We start from the raw sequence: 20,585 nt of genomic DNA on the forward strand, positions 1-20,585 counted from the left end.
ATTGACACCCTTATATGCCCAATTCTAATACAAATTCCAGTGGCAACATATATTTAAAGGCACCTTCGACTTGTCAAATACAAAGAAACGTGGGCTGGTATTACAACAGCTCCCTGAACATCCTCGACTTAACAGAATAAACTGGGGTGGCTGGGTGGGGTATGTTCAGAGAGAGCCCGATATGATCATATTTCTACCTCTCAACCTGTATGACTGACAGCTGCTCTTCCATTTGATGTAGAATTGGAGAACTGTGTGCAGAGACCCATGAGCTGAAGAGGGTTTTTTTTGCTGTGATGTGGAACCACTTCAGAGCTGTAGAGGAGATTTGAGAGAGCAGTGGCAATCTGTGCATCAAGCAACTGATGCAAAACTCTCAACAGCTGTCACCGATAAACTAAAGACATAACACTAACTGCTTGCCTTAAGAAAGCCTTTTTTCAGTCACAGGACTGCTAACTGAATGGAACTTGAGATATATGCCAACGCTCTTTGGAGGTACATAGTCTTTGTCTCACAAAGCAGATAGTGCTGGGATCCAAGTGGCAGGAAACTCTGGTATCTGGTGACAGCTGCAATAACTATGGTGTGCCACTACAAAGTCTTGCTGGAGTGGGGGGAGGGGTTACAAAGAAAAAGCCTGCCTTTCTCTAGTACTTTTCATGAAGTTCCAAAGATTTTTCTTATAATGTAGTCACTGCTATAATGTAGAAATGGTGGTAGCCAATTTGCACACAGCAAGGCCCACAAACAACAATGTGACAATGACCACAGAATCTGTTTTAGATGTTGGTTCGGCTACAGCTGGAGTATTGCGTACAGTTCTGGTCACATTACAGGAAGGACATAATTGCTCTGGAGAGAGTACAGAGGAGATTTACAAGAATGTTGCCAAGGCTTGAAAGTAGCAGCTATGAGGAAAGTTTTTTCTTCCTTGCACTGACCATTCCATACTATTACCAGTGATAGAGGCCTAAGGTAATGAAAGGCTTTGTTAGGGCAGATGTAGTGAAAATGCTTCCATTTGTGGGGGAGACCAGAAGTAGATGTCATAGTCACTAGGAGGGCGCTGGGTGAAGGAACTGATGGATTTCGGGTACTTACATTGCCGTAATCAATGTAGAAGACATGGACTTTGGCAGGTGACTCAACCTTTTCCACTCGGGCTCTGTACCTATTTTGAAAACATAACAGTGGGATTAGTGAAACAATGAGTTAGTCTGGGACCAGCTTACAACAAGCATGCTGCTGAGATCTGGCCTTTGTACTCAAGTCCCTGTTGCCTAGTAAGTAATACAAGTAGAGGAGGCACAATGATGACTGTGGTACTGTCCAGCTTCGATAAAGCTGCTTTTACTTTGCAGCTCCTCTTTTGCATTTACCTGACCTCCTAGCACCAGTATTCCATTTACATTATTGCCATTCTCTACAAATTGCATTTCTACAACGAACATATGCAGTAAGATGTCTCAGAGATCTTCAAGTTCTGCTTATCTGGCTGACTGCAAGGTGATGAAGGAGGAAACTTTAAGGGTCAGGGACCTATTGATTAGAATAGTGGTCGTCAGTGGGAGAGCAGGGAGTGAGGAGTAAGTTGCTATGACAGGAATGCGTGGTAAGCACAGGGACACCCTCTACTTTCTTTCTGCCTTTAGACAGTACTTAAAACCTACCTCTTTGACCCTAAGCCCTAATATCTCCTTACATGGCTCGGTGTCAAATTTCTGTTGACAATGCCTCTGTGAAGTGCCTTGAGACATTTTACTATATTAAAGAAGCTATATAAATACAAGTTATTGCTGTGTGACTGGAAGAGATCGGTTGGGTATTAGGTAAGGGTGGGAGTCACGATCAGGGCGAGAACCCCAGTGTTCTGAGTGAATTAGAGAGTGGAAGAGGCAAGAGAGCATTGGAAACGTTAAAGAAGAGTAAAGGTATAGGTTAGAGCTTTGTTAAAGGAGGGAGAGGCGTGGAATCAGAGTCAACATATGTTTGGGAAGGGATTGGATATGAGGGAGGAAGCTGGGTTTGGTTGAGTGTGCAGTGTAGTATAGCAAAGTTGTCCATCATATATTGGGAAGAAGTGAAGCCAGCAAACCTGATCACAGCTTGCAAGATTTATGAGAAAGTCAAGCTCTGCTGTCGCTGCAATCAGATAAAACCAAACAGTTTATATTTCTAACTGTAGTTGACGGAAAATGCTCGACTCTTCTACTATAAGTTACAGGGAAATTTAGCGCAGGAGTAAACACAATGAATGATGTGCATTCAACTCCTTTTGAGTCCTGCTGGTTTTTCTACATGCTATTTTTCCCTGCCTCACTTTCTGCCTTATTCACTTCTCTTGCTAAAAATGCAGTTATACTACTGGAGCAGTAAGAAATGTGGTACAGCACCATCACCATCAGATGCTGCCACGGTTCCAGTATCTCAACCAACTGCTCACTCCTCATGTATAAGCCTCAATGGTGAGTGTTGACAACTTAGTTGATCATGATGGGCCACAACAGTTCTCACCCAACATCCACAAACACTTGTAAGTGGAGGTTCACTGAACAGTGATCTGAGTTGGAATCCCAGCTGACTTGTTCTCTTCACTGGCAACAACAACACTTTAATGGTTGCACCAGCTAACTTAGCACAGACCTATGAGCTTTACAGGCCTGTATGTTTCAGCCGTTGGGACAGCTACAGTTACATGCAAAGATAATTTTATTAACTACATTTACAGGGCTCACTGGCATAGTTCTTCACTCCCATCAGTGCAGCAGACATGGTCTTCCCTGCAGCTGCTGCACAGCAATGAGCTGTGCTATTTGGCATGATAGCTTGGCTTCACCATTTCCTGTTTCTAGCTTTCTGTCCTCTGTATAAAGCAGCAAACAGTGAACCTCCCCACCTATTTCCTGTTATTTCTGCCCATCTTATGGAAGTGAAGAACTTAAATTGAATTAAATTAAAAATGAATAACTTTCAACTTTCTGGCACATTAGGTGGAAATGTCTCATTGGTCCAGTACAGAGCTCAGTGTTGATTCTGACCAGACATCTGCCTGATACTCTGCTCAAAGAGGGATCCATCCGCTATTTCATTCTGAGCGAGTACTTGTCTATATTACACCTCAAGAGGGCAACTATCCAACATTTCACTCTGAGGGGGACAACTATCAAACTGCGAGAGGGTATCTATTCAATATTGCACCCCGAGAGGGTGATGGTTACAATGCGAAGTAGCAAGGCCATGTGAGATGGCAAAATCAAGCAAGTGGCCATGAACATAGGTAGGAAAGTTGATATGTAGAGATTTAGGGAGGAAAGGAGGGCAGTGAACTCAGAGGAGAGGGCAAGAAGATTTGAGATGGAGGTAGAAATCACAGAGGGCGAGAAGTCGTGCGATGCAGAGGCTATGGAAGGAAAACGAAGAAACTTGGTGTGATACTTGGGTGGGCAGTAAAGAACAGGATTTTCAACGAGAGGTGTGAGGGGTGGAACAAGGTGAGATACTCAAAAGAGGCGAAGTTGCAAAGCAGTAGGGAGACAGCCCAAGGTGTGATTTGGAGATCAGGACTGCATCACCAACAATGGTGGTTTGAGTGAGGCAAGTGGTGAAAAGTATAGCCAGGTGAGGAAGCTTCAGCAAGAGGAAAGGTGACATCACCCCTCACCCATGTCTCCAAAGGATATCAAGGGCCTTGTTCACAAGTGAACATATAATCTGGGAGGGGATGTGAAAAGGGGAAAAGTCCAAAGGGTCAGAGCTGGGAGCAACGAGAGGGATGGGAAGGGAGGTTGGCAAGATTAGCCTGTGGCAGGCGCGCAGGGCAGGAAGGGCAGAGAGAGTAAGATAGGACAACTGGGATTGCTGCTTGTTAGGATATAGCAGCAAGTGCCTCTGTGGGCCTTTCAGAGAATGCCAAGTGAGGCACAGAGGGAAGCTGAAGGACTATTTAAGAGGGTGTCAAGTCTGGGATGGCGGGAAAAGAGCAAGAAAGATGATGAATGCTGAACAATTGAGGTTTGTGAGTGCCTGACGGTGGAGAAAAGAAAGGAGGCATGATGGCTGGAGGGGTAAAAAGGAAAATGGAGAGAAGGGGAAATAGAAGCAGTGGGCTTGGGTCTGAAGTGGCAGCCAAAACAGGTACATGAATGAACAAGGAGAAAGCTAAACTACATTGGTGAGGTTATATGCTAGATCAAGATAGCTATGCCGTGAAATAGGGAGTAGAGAGGAGCCAACACGTGGGGAAAAAATAGATTTAAAGTCAGAGGCCTGATTAAAGTTGATGTAGGCTGAATGAAATCAGTGACAAATTGATGTCCAGGTGCTGAGACAGGTGAGTGAGACCACAGGCTATTCAACAGGCAGAGCATTGAGCGTGAATTTCCAACAATTTAAATATTTCCTGTTGCTGCTGCTGCCTAGACCGTCACGTGAAGACAAGACAGCCACTGATCCCCGGGAATCATTGCTGATAAATCTAAAAGTCTCAATAATGAAGCAAAATCACTTGGAATCATGTCTGAAACAGAACCCAAGACCTTTCTTTTTATCTAATAAAAGCAAAATACTGCAGATGCTGGAAATCTGAAATAAAAACAAGAAATGCTGGAAATACTCAGCAGCATCTGTGGAGAGAGAAGCAGAGTTAACGTTTCAGGTCAGTGACCCTTCATATATGGCTGTCACATAACTTGTACATTTACTTACTGAGCTAGACATTTTAAAGAAGCTTCATCAGCAAAGGATTATTTTGAAGTGTTATCACTACAACAACTTGCATTTATACAGCATCTTTAACATAATAAAATGTCCCAAGATGCTTCACAGGAGCTTTAAAAGACAAAATTTGGCGCCAAGTCAAATAAAGAGATAATAGGACAGGTGATGAACAAGCTAGGTCAATGAGGTAGGTTTTAAGGAGCATTTTAAAACAAGAGAGAGAGGTAGAGAGGTGGAGAGTTTAGGGAAGGAATCCAGAGCTTCGGACCTATGCAGCTGAAGGCCAGGTGCCAATGATGGAGCCATTAAAACTAAAGATGCGCAAGAGGCCAGAATTGGATGAGCACAATATCTCGGAGGTTTGTTAAACTGAAGGAGATTTCAGAGAAATGGAGGGGCGATGCCAGGATCGATTTGAAAACAAGGATGACAACTTTAAACTTGAGGCATTGCCAGACTGGGAGCCAATGTGGGCCAGTGAACACAGGAATGATGGGTGAACGGGACTACATGTAATTTAGGATTTGAGCAGCAGAGTTTTGGATGAGCTCAAATTTACAGAGAGTGCAAGATAAAATGAGGGCCAGGAGAGCATTGGAATAGTTGAGATTGGCAGGAGGTTTTTCTTTTGTGGGCAAATGTGGCAGTCTATTATTGCACACGGTCCCACAAACAACAATGTGATAAATACCCCATTAATGTATTTTGGTTATGCTGCTTAGGGATAAATGTCAGCCAGGACACCAAGAAATCTCCCCTGCTCTTTTTTGAGCTGTACCATGGGATCATTCGTCAACTGAAAGGCAGAATAGGCCTAGCTTTAATATAATACCTCATTCCCTCAGTACTGCATTGAAGTGTCAGACAATATTGTGTTCAAGTCCATTGAGTGGGGCTTAAACCTACAAACTTCCAATTCAGAGGAAGAGTGCCACAGCTAAGTTAGTTTCATGATAATTTATTAAGGAATGTTAATAAGCTGATAAAACAGTCAATACTAGATTTTCTGTAAACAATAATTGTACTTAGTCCGAAAATCCCAAAAAATGGCTCTTTTGTCTGGGGTTTCATCAAATCGAATAAAAATCAAAAGATCTGCTCTGTTGTCAACCCCAACCTCCTTGCATGTGCTTAAGATGCAAAATCACAAATAGAAAGATTGCATTTTGCCTCTTTGCTTCAGGTGCTTGGTGGGACTGGTCAGGTGGTTTCACAGCATCCAGGAGCTTGGCAAAGTAGCCATTCATTTTACTGTGTCTCTGACTGTTTGACCATGGGGAGCATCACATCTAAGTTTCAATCTGCACTCACTGAGCATCTATACACTTTCCAGAAGGTTTTTTTTGGGGGGGGGGGGGGTGGCGGGTGGTGTGGGTGAAGGTGGGGATGGGGTGTGCGAGGGCTGTCCCGCTAATTTAGCACAAACTGGGAATCAAAAGTTGTGATTATTTATTAACTGATAGACTGAACTATCCAACTGGTACAATAAAAGCAAAATCAGTCAATCAGGAGAGGAAATGGCCAGATTACAGGTTCAGCAGCGAGAAATGGGTCTGATCTCTACAGGTCCTAAGGGAAGGACAAGAACTAGGCACATTTAGAAACCTATACATGCATTGTTTCCTCAGAGGTGATGTATTGTAGGATTACGTTAGGCCCCCTGTGTAATCCAGCATCACAGAGAAGCTGTGTAAATCAACACATCAAAATCTAGTGTTGTTTTTGGGATCTGGCTGTAACTGAAAAGATGATTCTAAAAATTGCTGTCAGTCAATAATTGATCCAACACAAATAAGCTCTTTGTTCTTTACAAAACATTATTATCCCAACATCTGATAAGATTTTCGGAGAGGTGGAACAGTACACACTTGGGAGGAGGAATCTGAAGCACAGCCAGACAATTGAACTCCAACAACCTCCTGAGTTTAGCTCTGTTTACAGTCAATCTCTTTTGTGTGTACTGTGGGTTAGCAAACCACACACCTATGTGCCTTGATGGAAAAAACGCTGGAAATGGTGAAGGCTTTCAACCTAGTTAGTTTGAAATCTTGTGCAGCTATCAATTAAAACATTTCCACCACTCAAGAGGTGCTCCTATTTTCAGAACTATTCACTTTCAGCTGCCTATCTTCCTTGCCGTTACCAGTTCCTCCAGTCAGTTGCAACTGAATGGGCAAAAGCCTAAATTGAATGTATCCACAAGGAGGGATCAAAGTCAGATCCTGATCACCCTGGGCCAATATTTCTATTTTAACTGGGCCTAAGTTCAGGGATTCTATAGTGAACCAGCATCTATTGAACCATTACAACAACCTGTTATTTAGCCATTAACTTGACTTGAGGAAACCAGCCAAGTTTGCAATCCCTTCAGACCTATGATCTGGAAATGTGGCAACCTCCTGGGAATTCAACACAAAGTCGTAGCAACTGCCTCAACCTTGTCAAAGCATTTGGCATACATCTGGTAAGCTATTGAATTATATATGCATCTTCCTCAGGAAGACTACAAACACTGAATCATTAATAATAAATGAACATTAGTCTTAGAACACCGCTGCAGAGGTCTCTCAAGGAAGCATGAGCCCCTGACTTAACCCAAAAGCTTGGGATGTTATCAGAGGGCTGCGTTTGCTGACAACGCAATCACTAGCTGGTGCAGCACTGGCACATATGCAAATACAGCATCACTGACTGAAACGTCACTGTCTGCAATGTCTCAGGCAGCTGCCAGTAATAAAGATGGTGTTGTTCAATTTGACACAAAAAGACAAATCGAACCCAAACCCCCCTCAATGGCTGCGATTGCCAACTCCACCCACCCACCATCCCCAACAGTACCCTGCTCCCTCTCACGATTGCCGCTTCTGTTTCCTGCTCCCTCCTGCGATGGCCACCTCAATTTCCCACTCTTTCTCACCATCGCTACTTCTTTTCCCTGCTCCCTCCCACCACTTCAGACTGCTTGGCGCTACATCCTGCTGCTCCCGACTGCTCGGCACTTAATCCTGGTGCTCTCTCCTTCACCCCTCTGCTTGCCGTTTGCTGCTCCCCAGCTGGAGAAGCAGTGGCGGGGCGGTGAGGCGGGGGGGTGTGGAATGAGTGGGGTGCTAGCGGTGAGGCGGGAAGTGAGCGTCAGGATGGAACAGTGAAGAGTCAGGAGCGGTGGGATGGAGTGGCGCAGAGTCAGGAGCAGCGGGATGGAGTGGCGAGCAGACGGGAGCTGTCTCCAGCAGGGGGGCATGGGAGAGAATGGCAGGAGGGAGCGGGGAAGAGAAGCAGTGATTGAGGTGCCGATTGCGGGAGGGAGCGGGGTACTGTTGGAGGAGATAGAGGTGGCGATCATAGCCATTGAGGCGTGAAGCAACACTCGGACCTTATTACGTCGGACGACGTAATTATCAGAGATGCTGCTTTTCAGATCAGACATTAAACTGAGACCCATTCAGATGGAGATTCCATAACAGGGGAGGGGAGTTTCCCCTCATTTACCTCTCAACCAATATCACAAGAGGAGATTTTCTGGTCATTATTATGTAGCTGTTTATGTGAGCTTGCTGTGTGCAAACTGGTTGCAATGTTTCCTGCAACACAGCAGGGACTATACTTCAAAAGTACTTAACTGACTGTAAAGCCCTAGATTCTGAAAAGAGCTGTATAAATGCAAGTCTTTCTGTTATATTAAGAAAACTGTGCATTGGCCCAAGACGTCTAGCGTCGGATACCAAGTTGTAGTGAGTAGAATAAACTGCATAGTTAATCAGGAAGTGATCAATCATTTACCTGGAAGGCAAACAGCAATTGAATCACTCTAGCATAGATAGAATTGACAGTGGGCTGAAAGTGGCAAGTTATCTACAGCACTAACAAGACAAAGTTTTGTTTTGTCTTACGTTGTGAGTTGTTGTGATCTGAAATGCATGGCTTGAAAGTGTGATGGAAGCAGATTCAATAGTAACTTACAGAAATGAATGAGATAAATAATGAAGGGAAAAAAGACAGGGCAAAGGAATAAAGGGGAATGGGACTAAATGGATACCTCTTTCCAAGAGCCGACACAGGCACAGTGGGCTGAATGGTCTCCTGTCCTGTATCATTCTATAAGTCAATAACTGTGTTAACCAAGCTTTGGCTTGACATTGTCCATTCACGTCTCTTCCATGACGGTGCTGAATTAACTTCTCTCAGTTATTTGAAATAATACAGCATCTAAGCTATGATAGTACAAACAATGATATTTTGGGCACCAGGCAAAAATAGCGGGTGCAGTCAAAAAGGTCAGTCCTTCAGATAACAAAGTATGGAATGAGGAAAGAACATTCACTCCCATCAGTCAGTAGACATTCCAAATTAATCTCCCATGGAATATGAATAAATATAGCAAAAAGCTTTCAGGAAAAAGCTTGGACATTGGAAGGAAAGCTCCAGGACAAAGAATGTGATTACTAGTCAACCTTGACCAATGTGTTTCACAGAGAATGTTCCTATTATTCCAATAGGACTGGAATCACAAAGTCCTCATCATCTGTCTGTATGCTCACGCTAACTAGATAGATATAATCATTTAGTTCCTTTGTAAAGGAGTAGTTTATGAACTCCTCTTGATGGGAGTCTCTTCCACACAGATATTGCTAAATAGTTTTAGAAAGAAACTCACTTGAACCATTCAAGATTTGAATTCATCATCTCTAGTCACACAGTTTCATTTTACATTAAGCTTGGGACAACTCCATGCTCTTCAGCATTTAAAGACATTGATCATGTCCCACCTCAATCTTCTTGACAAAAAAAGTTCAATTCTATTGGCAAATCTACATTGCTTTGATTCTGGGATCAATCCTTTCCAATTCATCCAATGACCTAATGAACGCAATATTCCAAATGTGGTGCGCCAATTGAAGGATAAAATACGCTGTTTTATGTAGTAGTCAAATGCCCTCAAGATGCACCCTAGCACTTGATAATAACATTGTGGACGTTTGTCCTACTTTGACCATTAACGGCTGAGATCACACGCAAATCACTTCTTTTTACATCTTTTCTGCTCATTCATCATGTCCATCTTCCGTACATGCTGAGAATTTAATCTGCATTACCATATGCTCATCTCTATGAAATGCCTCCACTATTCTTCAACTCATCTGCTTGAGCACAATGATGCGTTTCCATCTGTGTCAGGCCCTTGGACCAGAAAAATATCACCTGTGGGTCATCTGCCAGTCAAAACACATTTATCTCAGCACGTTGTTTGTCACACAAAGCCAAGACATGGAATGGATTTCTGGATGAAGTATAGAATTTTTCAGCAAAGGAAAAGGCCATTTGGCCCACTATGCTTGTGCTGGTTCTGTGAAAGTACTATTACTTCACAAATGAGGAGGACCATTATCAGTTCATTCATCCAGGGGCGCTCTACAATCACCCCGGCCCATCCTCATTGCAACATTGCATATCTTAAATGTACACAGGGTTTTTGTTGCCACCATTCTAGTTGATAAAACTTTGTCTGTTTGAACCCCCAAGTCTCTCTGATCTTCTATCCTTTTTAAAGTTTTACCATGTAGTGAAAACATACCCCTTTAACTCACTGTTTCAAAACACAGCATCTTACATATCTCTGTATTAAATTTCATCTGACATTTATCTGCCTAATCTACCCATTTGTCTGTATGAAGTTGCTAAGCGTCCTTGTCCCAGTTAACCAGTAGCAGAAGTGAATATTGCAATGCGGGATCCTTCTGAATGGATCGACTAAGGTGGCCCAAAAGGCCTTTTCCAACCAGGATTATTGCATGATCTTGTGAAAAATGATATTTGGGGGGGCGGGGGTGGCGCGGTGGGCATTTCCATAACATCTTTAGTGTGGGCTACTGCTCCTCGATGCTTCACGGAGGCAAAATCAGACATGAATGGATTATGAATGAAACAAAGAATTTTATTACGAGGGGTGACCAAAAACCTTGTCAAAGAGATGGGTTCTAAGGAGAGTCTTGAGGAGGAGCGGGAGATAGAGCAAGGAATTTGAGAGCAGTGGGCCCAGTTGGCTGGGGGCCCCGAATCAGGGCAAAAGAGAGTTCGAGGGTTAGGGGAAGGTGGTTTAGGGCTGAAGGAAGTTAGAGAGTTAGGGAGGGGTGAGGCCATAAAGAGATTTAAACATGAGGAAGAGAATGTTAAGTTAGAGGTTTTGGGGGACTAGGAGTGATGTAGATAAGCGAGGATAGTGGTGATGGATGAGTGATACAGGACAGTTTTGGATGAGCTGAAGTTTATGAGGGTGGAAGGCTGCCAAGAGAGCACTGGTATAGCCAATTTGGAGGTAACAATGACACAGATGAGGGTTTCAGAAGAACGTGAACTGTGGCAGGGGCAGAGACAGGCGACATTATGGAGGTGGAAGTAGGCGATCTTCGTGATGGAGAGGATATGGGGCCAAAACCTCCAATTGGGAGTCAAAAAGAACCCAGGTGGAAAACAAGCCCAAGATGATGGCTGCGGAGGGAGTGAAATTGGTGGCAAGGGTGCACAAATTGTGCCTAAGACCAAAGATTGTGCAGCAGAAAGCAGCTGATTGGACAGTCTCAATCTTAGTGATAAAGAAGTCCAAGAACTCCTCACACTTGTTGGAGGTGAGGGTGAAGGGGGCAGAGGAGTGGGGTTTAAGGAGATGGTTGGCAATGGAGAAAAGTTTGGAATTATCTTTGCTGTCCGGGTTGATCCTGGAATAGTGAGACCTACTTGATATGGTCCAGCAAAATCTGATGAATGCCTAAAACCGTTGCGTGCCAGTACATTCAAAACTTGTATTTCTTGGACTTATAGAATCAAAGATGGGGCCCACACCAGGTGGAATGCCTGGGATGGGACAGGGTAAAGTCTTTACTGCAGACAATAGCACCAAATGCGGAGGTGAAGGACTGGTTGGGTAGATAGACAGCTGTTCAAGTATTGTGGCGAATGGAAGGCCAAAGTTTCAGCAGTTGGAAGCAACTTTGGGAGACTGCAAAGGGCAGATGCAAAAAAGCTGAGCTGAAAGAGGGTAGAGAGTAATATAAGGAAGTGGTCAGAAATGGCCGTGTCCATGACCAAGACCAAGAATGCACAGAGGACATGGGAAATGACTAGGTGGAGAGGGTGGTTGAGGGTGTGGGTAGGAGCGGTTGCTTGTCTGAGACTGCATGGATGGAGAAACTTAGGGAGGGCAGTGAATTCAAAGTGCAAGCGGAGACTGAAATTATCAATGACGAAGAGTCACTCAGTGCAACAGCTGAGGGATGAAAGGAGAGAAACTTAAGATGGTTGGTGGAACAAGATGAGACGCTTGAAGGATGATAAAGTACCAGAGTAATGGACAGGAGGGGTAGGGAGTAAAGAGGCCAAGGTGGGATTTTCTGATAAGGGTCATGCTGCCACCATGATGATCTGAGTGGGGTAGATACTGGAAAGAGGTACAGTGTCACTATCTGTGATCCTATTTTCAGTCAAAACCAGGAGGTAAATGTAATCATCAACAATAGGATCACAGTTGGAAAAGCCTAAGCTTGTGACTGAACATTCATTCTGGAGGGAAATGTGGAAAGGAACAGTGCTTAGTGATCTCCTAGCAGTATCCAAGGGGGCAGTGGTGGATGGGGTGAGTGGGATGGGTAGGAGATGGACAACTTTAGCTCTTAGCAGGTATGCTGGGCAGGGAGAGAAAATTAAGCCAAGATTCCCACTCCCAGTTGGTATCCAGTGATTTCTGCTCGAATGTGCACTGGTATGAAAGTTTCCGTGGATGATAAGTCTAAGCATATGTACTTGGATGAGATATTGGACTCAGCAGCCATGGAATGATACACCACCTCAACACCTTCAGGACAAGAAGGAGCAAAAACTGTAAAAAACAAGAACAACTTACATTTATAAAGTGCTTTTAATAAAAAAGTTTTTTTTTTAAAGCACTTCTTAGATAGGTGCAAGGAAAACTGGCACAGAGCAATGAAGTGTCAGGATTAAGGTTTTGTGTGCAATTCCCCACAGTGCAAATTACCATTCTCTGCCATTGTGTTAAGTGCAAGAGCCAATAAACAGCAGTTGCTGCTATACAAGGAGGGTGAGTCAAACCCAATCCCCCAAAGCTCACCTCAGATCTTGGTTGGGGGTAGGAAAGTTGAAAAGAATGCATTCCCATTCAGAAAACATTAGAGTTACAATCAACCTGGGCTAGGGAGGTATGTAAAAAAAGGTTTTCTGAACTCTAACCAGTGTGCTACTGTAGGGCAAAAACAGGATCAGATTCAGACTGCACTACATGAGAAAAATCAGTGATGAGAAAAGGCCATTCTGCCTATCAAAGCCCATCCTTCTACATTAACCCTTCCATCATGACCCTTAATTGTAGTTTAAATGGCCTTGGCCTTTTTGCCTCCATTACCATGTGTGGTAGATCATTCTGAACATTCACCACTGAGTAAAAAACCTTTTCCCAATAGCTGGTTCAAACGAGCATGGTCAAGTAGTTTTTCAATAGTCTGTCTCAGTTCATATAGTAACACTGGCCACCTGGGCAAGATACTAGAGGGTTGCTGGTGAAATTGCACCCCGTAGGAGTCAATAATTTCTGGAGAGGAGAAAAAAAGGATCGTAAAATAAATTTATACCTAAGAGTATAACAAACAATGGCGATCACAACATCTATTCACTGGCATAAAATAAAATGGATTTTCACTGAGCAATAAACACAACACTTTATGTATTTTTCACTAAACAAGCCACTACCCACAGAATATAAAATGTTTCAATAACCATGTTCTTAAAACATTTAGATCACAAATGCTATATCTTCAAGATTTGACTATAGTACAAGCATCAAAGAATACCACTTAATCTTAATGTCATGTCATGACTTATCTAACAAACTATCCTCACTGACAGCCATCCAAAATCCTTAAGTGCATTTCACTGTCTGGAAATGACAGCTTCCCGCAGGTACTCTGCACTTTCTTCTCCCTGAAAATTGTAAGCACAAAAAGGGATGAAGCCCTTTTCCCCTGAACAGGATTCCAGTGTTTGTCCATACAAATAGAGCTACCAAACATGTAAACATCCCTACAGGATGCTTCCAATTGAATAAAGTGACTCAGGAACCCACTGATCTGTTCCAAGCACTATGATCAACTTACAATTGCAGGAAATTAACACTTGTCCGGACAATTAATCAGGGATGACACTAATGGCTCTGCACTCAACAAATATTAGCATATTAAACCACCCTTTGTTCTACAGAAACTACCTAAAGAAACACACATTGCTGCTTTTGAAGTGTAGTAGCTATTGCAATGTAGGAAAAGACAGCCAAGCTGTGCATAGCAAGATCCCACAAACAACAATACGAGAAATAACCAGATAATCTTTTTTGATAATAGTTGTTGAAGGATAAATGTTGGCCAGGACAAGGGTAGAATTCTCTTCCTCTTCTTCAATTGGCGCCAGGGGCTCTTTTGCATGCGCCTGAGAAGGCAGATTTCACCTTGATTTAACATCTCACCCGAAAAGGCAGCACCTCCAACAATGCAACAATCCCAGAGTATTGCACTGAAATGTTGCCCTAGTTTACATGCTGAAGGCTTGAGTGGGGCTTGAACCAGAACCTTCTGACTCAGTGGTGCTACTTTTCAACCAAGATTGACACTTACATTAGCAACAATCAAAATTTTAAGCATGTATATCTGTGGTCAGCAAGAAAGAGGCTAACAAATTATCCATCATACCCAAGAGACATAGAAAAGTTACAGCACAGAAGATGATCATTTGACCCATCATGTCTGTGTCAGCTGAAAAAAAGCTATTAGCCCAATCCCAATTTTCCAGCTCTTGGTCTGTAGCCCTGTAGGTTACAGCACTTCAAGTGCATATCCAAGCTTTTTAAAAAATTTGATGAGGGGTTCTGCCTTTATCACCTTTGCAGGCAGTAAGGTCCAGATCCTCACCAACTTTGGGTGAATTTTTTTTTCCTCAACTCCCCTCTAATCCTTCTGCCAATTATTTTAAATCTATGTCCCCTGGTAACTGACCTCTCTGCTAAGGAAAATAGGTCCTTCGTATCCACTCTATCTAGGCCCCTTAGAATTTTGTACAACTCAATTAAATCTCCTCAGCCTTCTCTGTTCTACAGAAAACAACCCCAGACTATCCAATCTTTCCTCATTGCTAAAATTCTCCATTTCTGACAACATCCTCATATCTCCTCTAAAACCCTCTGTTGTGTGATCACATCCTTCCTATAAAGTGATGACCAGAACTGCACGCAGTGCTCAAGCTGTGGCTTAACTAGTGTTTTGTACAGTTCTAGCATAACCTCCCTGCTCTTATGTTCTATGCGTTAGCTAATAAAGCATCCCCTCTGCCTTCTTAACTATCTTATTTACTTGTCCCACTCCCTTCAGGGATCTGTGGACATGCACTCCAAGCGCCCTGTGTTCTTCTACACTTTTCCGTATCCTACCATTTACTGCGTATTCCCTTGTCTCGTTTGTCCTTCCCAAATGCATTACCTTACACTTCTCCACATTGAATTCCATTTGCCACTTTTCTGCCCATCTAACCAGTCCATTGATAGCTTCCTGCAGTCTACAGCTTTCTTCCTCACTATCAATCACACGAGCAGTGTTTGTTAGATCAGTTAATTTATATTTGTACTGTTGGCTGAGGAAGGAATGCTGGTCTGGACAATGAAAAATTCATTTTCTTTGAATGGTGCCATAAGACCACAAAACCATTGGTTTAACATCTTATCCAAAAGAACAGCGCAGCTTTATTATTGCACTGAGGTGCTGGCCTGGATTATGTGCTCAAGTCCCGATCATGGGTATGAACCTACAACCTTCTAAGTAAGAAGCATGAGTGACACCGACTGAGTTAAGCTAACACCTGGCTCTCAGGTTTGTTCCCAGGTCAGCATGGAAGTAATCAATACCAGGTGGGGTGTCAGAATGTGCACTGCAAATAGTCTCAATGCAGGTAATGTGAAGACGGGAAAATTAGCAAGGGTTCTCATTCCAGATTACTTTCTAATGACCCCTTCTGGAAAGCAGAGTTTAGGTGAGAAGGTAGTTGTGATGACTGTTGAGATTCATACACAAGAAATGGTCACTTAGGCGAGGAATTGGAGAGCTGCTGCTCCCTGTGGAACAGTATCCTGGTTAGAGTCAGCATCTTTAAGAGGGGAGAACTGCAGAGAGGATGCTGATAATGAAAAAAGTAAAGACTAATGTAGGACAATGCAAAGGAGGAGGCCTGAGTGATGTTGGTGCCTGTGCCACTCCCTGTTGCTTAATACTAACAATAAATGGCCATGTAGTAAAGTGTGCAATGTACCAGCACAAGCTTCCATAAATAAACATCCAATTCCAAAATTCTGTTAATGTGATGAATGCGCTTGGGTGTGTGTTGCTCAACCCACTCCCCCACCTCTTCCATCAACAGGACTATGGGATCACATGCATCATTGCAAATCAACACAAATGCCTTTAATGTGAGAAGGAACACGTGTGGTCCGTATTTTAAAAGACCAGCTTAGTCTGTCTTAAGCCACATGGGGCATTGAGTGACAGGGCCAGGTTAACAAAAGTTCAGGCTGGAGATGGCAGTGGTGCAATTGGCCTTTCGCCATTCGTCCCAATTAAGTCAGTCTCAAATAAAGTCTAATCATAGACTCTTTTCTCAAGTCATTTTAGTGTTTCTTGGCCTTAAGAAGCTTTCTCCTTATTTCTTCCCCTCTTTTCTTGAAGGAGCTGAGACCTACTGGGTTGCAGCTCTAACAGTGCTCTGTGGTACCTTGCCCACGCTTGATGACTGGACATTAATTGTTGGCAGCCTCATCAAAACCTAACCCCATTCTGCTGTCAATGGATAGTGATCAGGAATGGACACCGACTGCTTTTCCAGCTCCCGAGTCTTGAGGCCAATTGGTGAGTCCCAACTGGTTCGGTACAGTTTGGGAATTGAACCTGGGATCTTCTGTGCGAGTATGGCTTTGTGCCACACTGCACATTTACTAATGCAGCCAGCAGGGCAGCTGAAGAGCACATTACTGACTTCCAAGAAGCAGACGGCAAACTTTGAAGCACAGCGTTAAGACATGACTGAGCTTTTTTTTTTATTCATTCATGGGATGTGGGCGTCGCTGGCTATGCCAGCATTTATTGCCCATCCCTAATTGCCCTTGAGACGGTGGTGGTGAGCTGCCTTCTTGAACCGCTGCAGTCTATGTGGGGTAGGTACACCCACAGTGCTGTTAGGAAGGGAGTTCCAGGATTTTGACCCAGTGACAGTGAAGGAACGGTGATATAGTTCCAAGTCAGGATGGTGTGTGACTTGGAGGGGAACCTGCAGGTGGTGCTGTTCCCATGCATTTGCTGCCCTTGTCCTTCTAGTCAGTAGAGGTCACGGGTTTGGAAGGTGCTGTCTAAGGAGCCTTGGTGCATTGCTGCAGTGCATCTTGTAGATGGTACACACTGCTGTCGGTGGTGGAGGGAGTGAATGTTTGAGCATGGGGTGCCAATCAAGCGGGCTGCTTTGTCCTGGTTGGTGTCGAGCTTCTTGGGTTCTGTTGGAGCTGCACCCATCCAGGCAAGTGGAGAGTATTCCATTACACTCCTGACTTGCGCCTTGTAGATGCTGGATAGGCTTTGGGGAGTCAGGAGGTGAGCTACTCGCCGCAGGATTCCTAGCCTCTGACCTGCTCTTGTAGCCACGGTATTTATATGGCTACTCCAGTTCAGTTTCTGGTCAATGGTAGCCCCTAGGATGTTGATAGTGGGGGATTCAGCGATGGTAATGCCATTGAATGTCAAAGGGAGATGGTTAGATTCTCTCTTGTTGGAGATGGTCATTGTCTGGCACTTGTGTGGCGTGAATGTTACTTGCCACTTATCAGCCCAAGCCTGGATATTGTCCAAGTCTTGCTGCATTTCTACACAGACTGCTTCAGTATCTGAGGAGTCACGAATGGTGCTGAAATTCTTCATATGGAAACAGTTAATTGCAAACAATCTTACGTATCTATAACAGAAATAAAAACAGAAAATGCTGGAAATAATCTGACGATCAGGCAGATATTGTGCAGAGAGAAACAGAGTTAACATTTCGGGTCGATGACCTTTCATCACCCAATCACAGACTTTCCCTTTTGTTCTTTTTCCACCCTCTCCACTTTAGCTTGTTTAAAACCTATTACATTTCTAACTTTTCATGATTCTGATGGAAGGTAATCGATCTGAAATATTAACTCTGTTTCTCTTGCCATAGATGCTGCCTGAACTGCTGAGTAATTCCAACATTTTCTGTTTTTATTTCAGATTTCCAGCATCTGCAGTAGTTTGCTTTTTACCTATAACAGGTTTGGTGAGGGGGATTTGAATGCTTAGATAATATCTCACCTTAAATTACATTTATGTTGCACTTTAGTACAGAGCTTGTACAAAAACTACCAGGTCCAATTGGAAAATATGCAGTCAGTCTACAAAGGGGAACTGTATTTTTTGGGAGCAGGCTGAAATTTCCAAAGGTATAAAGAGGGAGACTGACATGTTAACAGCATCTCTCAGTTACCGTGGTAATTCTGGGAGCAGGCACATTCGGACCAATTTTACTGTTTTGCACTGTCAGAGATAGCTGCACCGGCCAGCAGGGCAATCCAGGAAATTATGGGAGGTCTAAACACCCCATTTTGTCTATTAAAATGAATGGACAGTGCAGTGGTGATTCCCCGACAGCGTGCAAAGCTGCCCACTGGCATGCAAAGGCGGAAATAACCCCCATCATGGAGAATTCATTCCTCTCCATTACCATAACATTGTGAACTTCCGGTCTCAGTGGCACTATAAAATTGAAGATGTCAAGGATTACGTGGAGGAAAAAAGGAAGGAGTTTACTATACTGAGCCTGGCTGCCTTGAAACAGTAGTTCTATGGTAAGCGTTGCATGCTTGGGAGGAACAGGTGACTTTGGACCTCTCCATTCCCAAAACTTTCTACCATTGGAGGCTTTTCGTCACCTCATGTGTGGATATGTTGTAGTCTAATTGACAGAGATTGATTGCTATGATTTGTTAACAACTCCATTATTGTTATATCATGCGACTATCAGGATCTTAGAAGATGGACCTTAGTCCTTTTTCATCTAGCAATCTCTATGTTCCTAAAGAATAAAAGAGTGACTGAAAATCTAGTAAATGCACAACTACATCAAAATTAGACCCTATTTAGTAAGATGCATGTATTGCATTGAAAAAATGACAATGAAATAATAGTTTTAGTGCTTCAAACAGGCATTTGAAAATGGTAAAGCATTCTGGATAACCCTGCTCTGACACTGAGCAGTTTGAGTGCATGTCAGGCTAATCTATTCTTGCCTTCTCGCTCCTGTCAGCCATTAGCCTCCTTTCTATGCTGTGAATTTCTATAGTTCTATTAACGTATCTTTTGTGTTTACAGCTGGGACATTTTCAGGTTGTGAAAAATGCTGTATAAATGAAAACTCTTTCTCTCATGTTATTGCTGTTTGTGTGGAATCTTGTGTGAAAACTATTGCAGCATTTTTGCTCTAACAACTGTGATTTTCAAAGTGATTCATTTGAGATGTTTGACAAATGTGGTAAGGAGGAATGCAAACATTTAGTAGATTAAGTCCTCCTGGTATCTCCTTGGATGTATACAGTAAGCAGAGATGAAATGACTTTATATTGGACTTGGGCTGCTAGCTCCCATGACACAGGTTTCCTGAAGCTTGGAGAATAAACCTACTGATTTTTTTTCAAAAAGGTAGACGGTCCAATAAAAACTGGGTCTTCCTGGGGCCAGTAAATGCACTATTCAATGGAAGCAACACACTTTGAATGGCGACAACATAGCACAAGCACACCAATATTCCCTGTCATTGACAGCCATGCCCTTGGCTGCTGAGGCAATTATCCCCAGTGCCCTGGCCCAATATTTATCCCCGAATAAAAATCATTTAAAAATTATCTGGTCATTATTACATTGCTATTGGTGAGAGCTTCGTGTACCCAAACTGGCTGCTGCGTTTCCTACATTACAACAGTTACTACATTTCAAAGGTATTTCATTTGCTGTAAATTGCTTTGGGTTGTCCTGAGGTCTGTGAAAGGCGCAATATAAATGCAAAGTCTTTCTTCCTTTCTAGACCTTAATCTCTAGAATTCCTTCCCTAAACCTCTCTACCTCTTTCTCTTCCTTTAACATGCTCTTTAAAACCTACATCACCTGTCCGAATATCTCCTTATGTGTCTTGGTGTCTAACTTAGTTTCCTAACACTCCTGTGACGTGTCTTGGGGCATTTTACTGCGGTAAAGGCACTACAATAAATGCAAGTTGTTATTCTCTCTGTATTAGGTTCGTCGCTTACCATGCTGGGCACATAGGAAAATATAAGCAGAAGTAGGCCATTCGGCCCTTCGAGCCTGCTCCGCCATTCAATAAGATCATGGCTGATCGTTCCTGCTTTCTCCCCGTATCCCTTGATCCCATATATATATATATATATATATATATATATATAAATAAAAATAACAGACTGAAGAAGAAAATAAAAGCCCTTGGGATCCAAGGCAAAGGTGGCAGGTTGGATCCAAAATTGGCTCAGAGGCAGGGGGTGGCATCCTTCCATCTATGAATGATGATGGACATGCAGCAATCAATCCATTGAGGTATTGTGTCTTCTCTTGGTACACCTATGCTGATGGCGATGAAGGCTAATCCTCAAGTGGCAGGTTCTGCCACAAATGTCATACGTGAAGCTACCAACTAACGATAGTTCTTTTTGGCATTGGCGCCTGTTGCCAAGCTGCTACAGCCACTGGTCGGCATGG

At 43.2% G+C, this 20,585-nt stretch overlaps 1 protein-coding gene across 1 annotated transcript in view; it reads right to left on the reverse strand.

Annotated features, from left to right (window-relative positions):
• Window positions 1-20,585, reverse strand: part of snd1 (staphylococcal nuclease and tudor domain containing 1) — a 1,066,795-nt gene that overhangs the window by 77,027 nt on the left and 969,183 nt on the right. The window contains exon 20 of the mRNA XM_068059385.1: window positions 1,105-1,174. Coding sequence (XP_067915486.1) covers window positions 1,105-1,174 — 70 coding nt within the window. The remainder of the gene's footprint in view (window positions 1-1,104; window positions 1,175-20,585) is intronic.

This window comes from Heterodontus francisci, chromosome 27, assembly GCF_036365525.1.
Source record: "Heterodontus francisci isolate sHetFra1 chromosome 27, sHetFra1.hap1, whole genome shotgun sequence".
Taxonomy (NCBI): Eukaryota; Metazoa; Chordata; class Chondrichthyes; order Heterodontiformes; family Heterodontidae; genus Heterodontus; species Heterodontus francisci.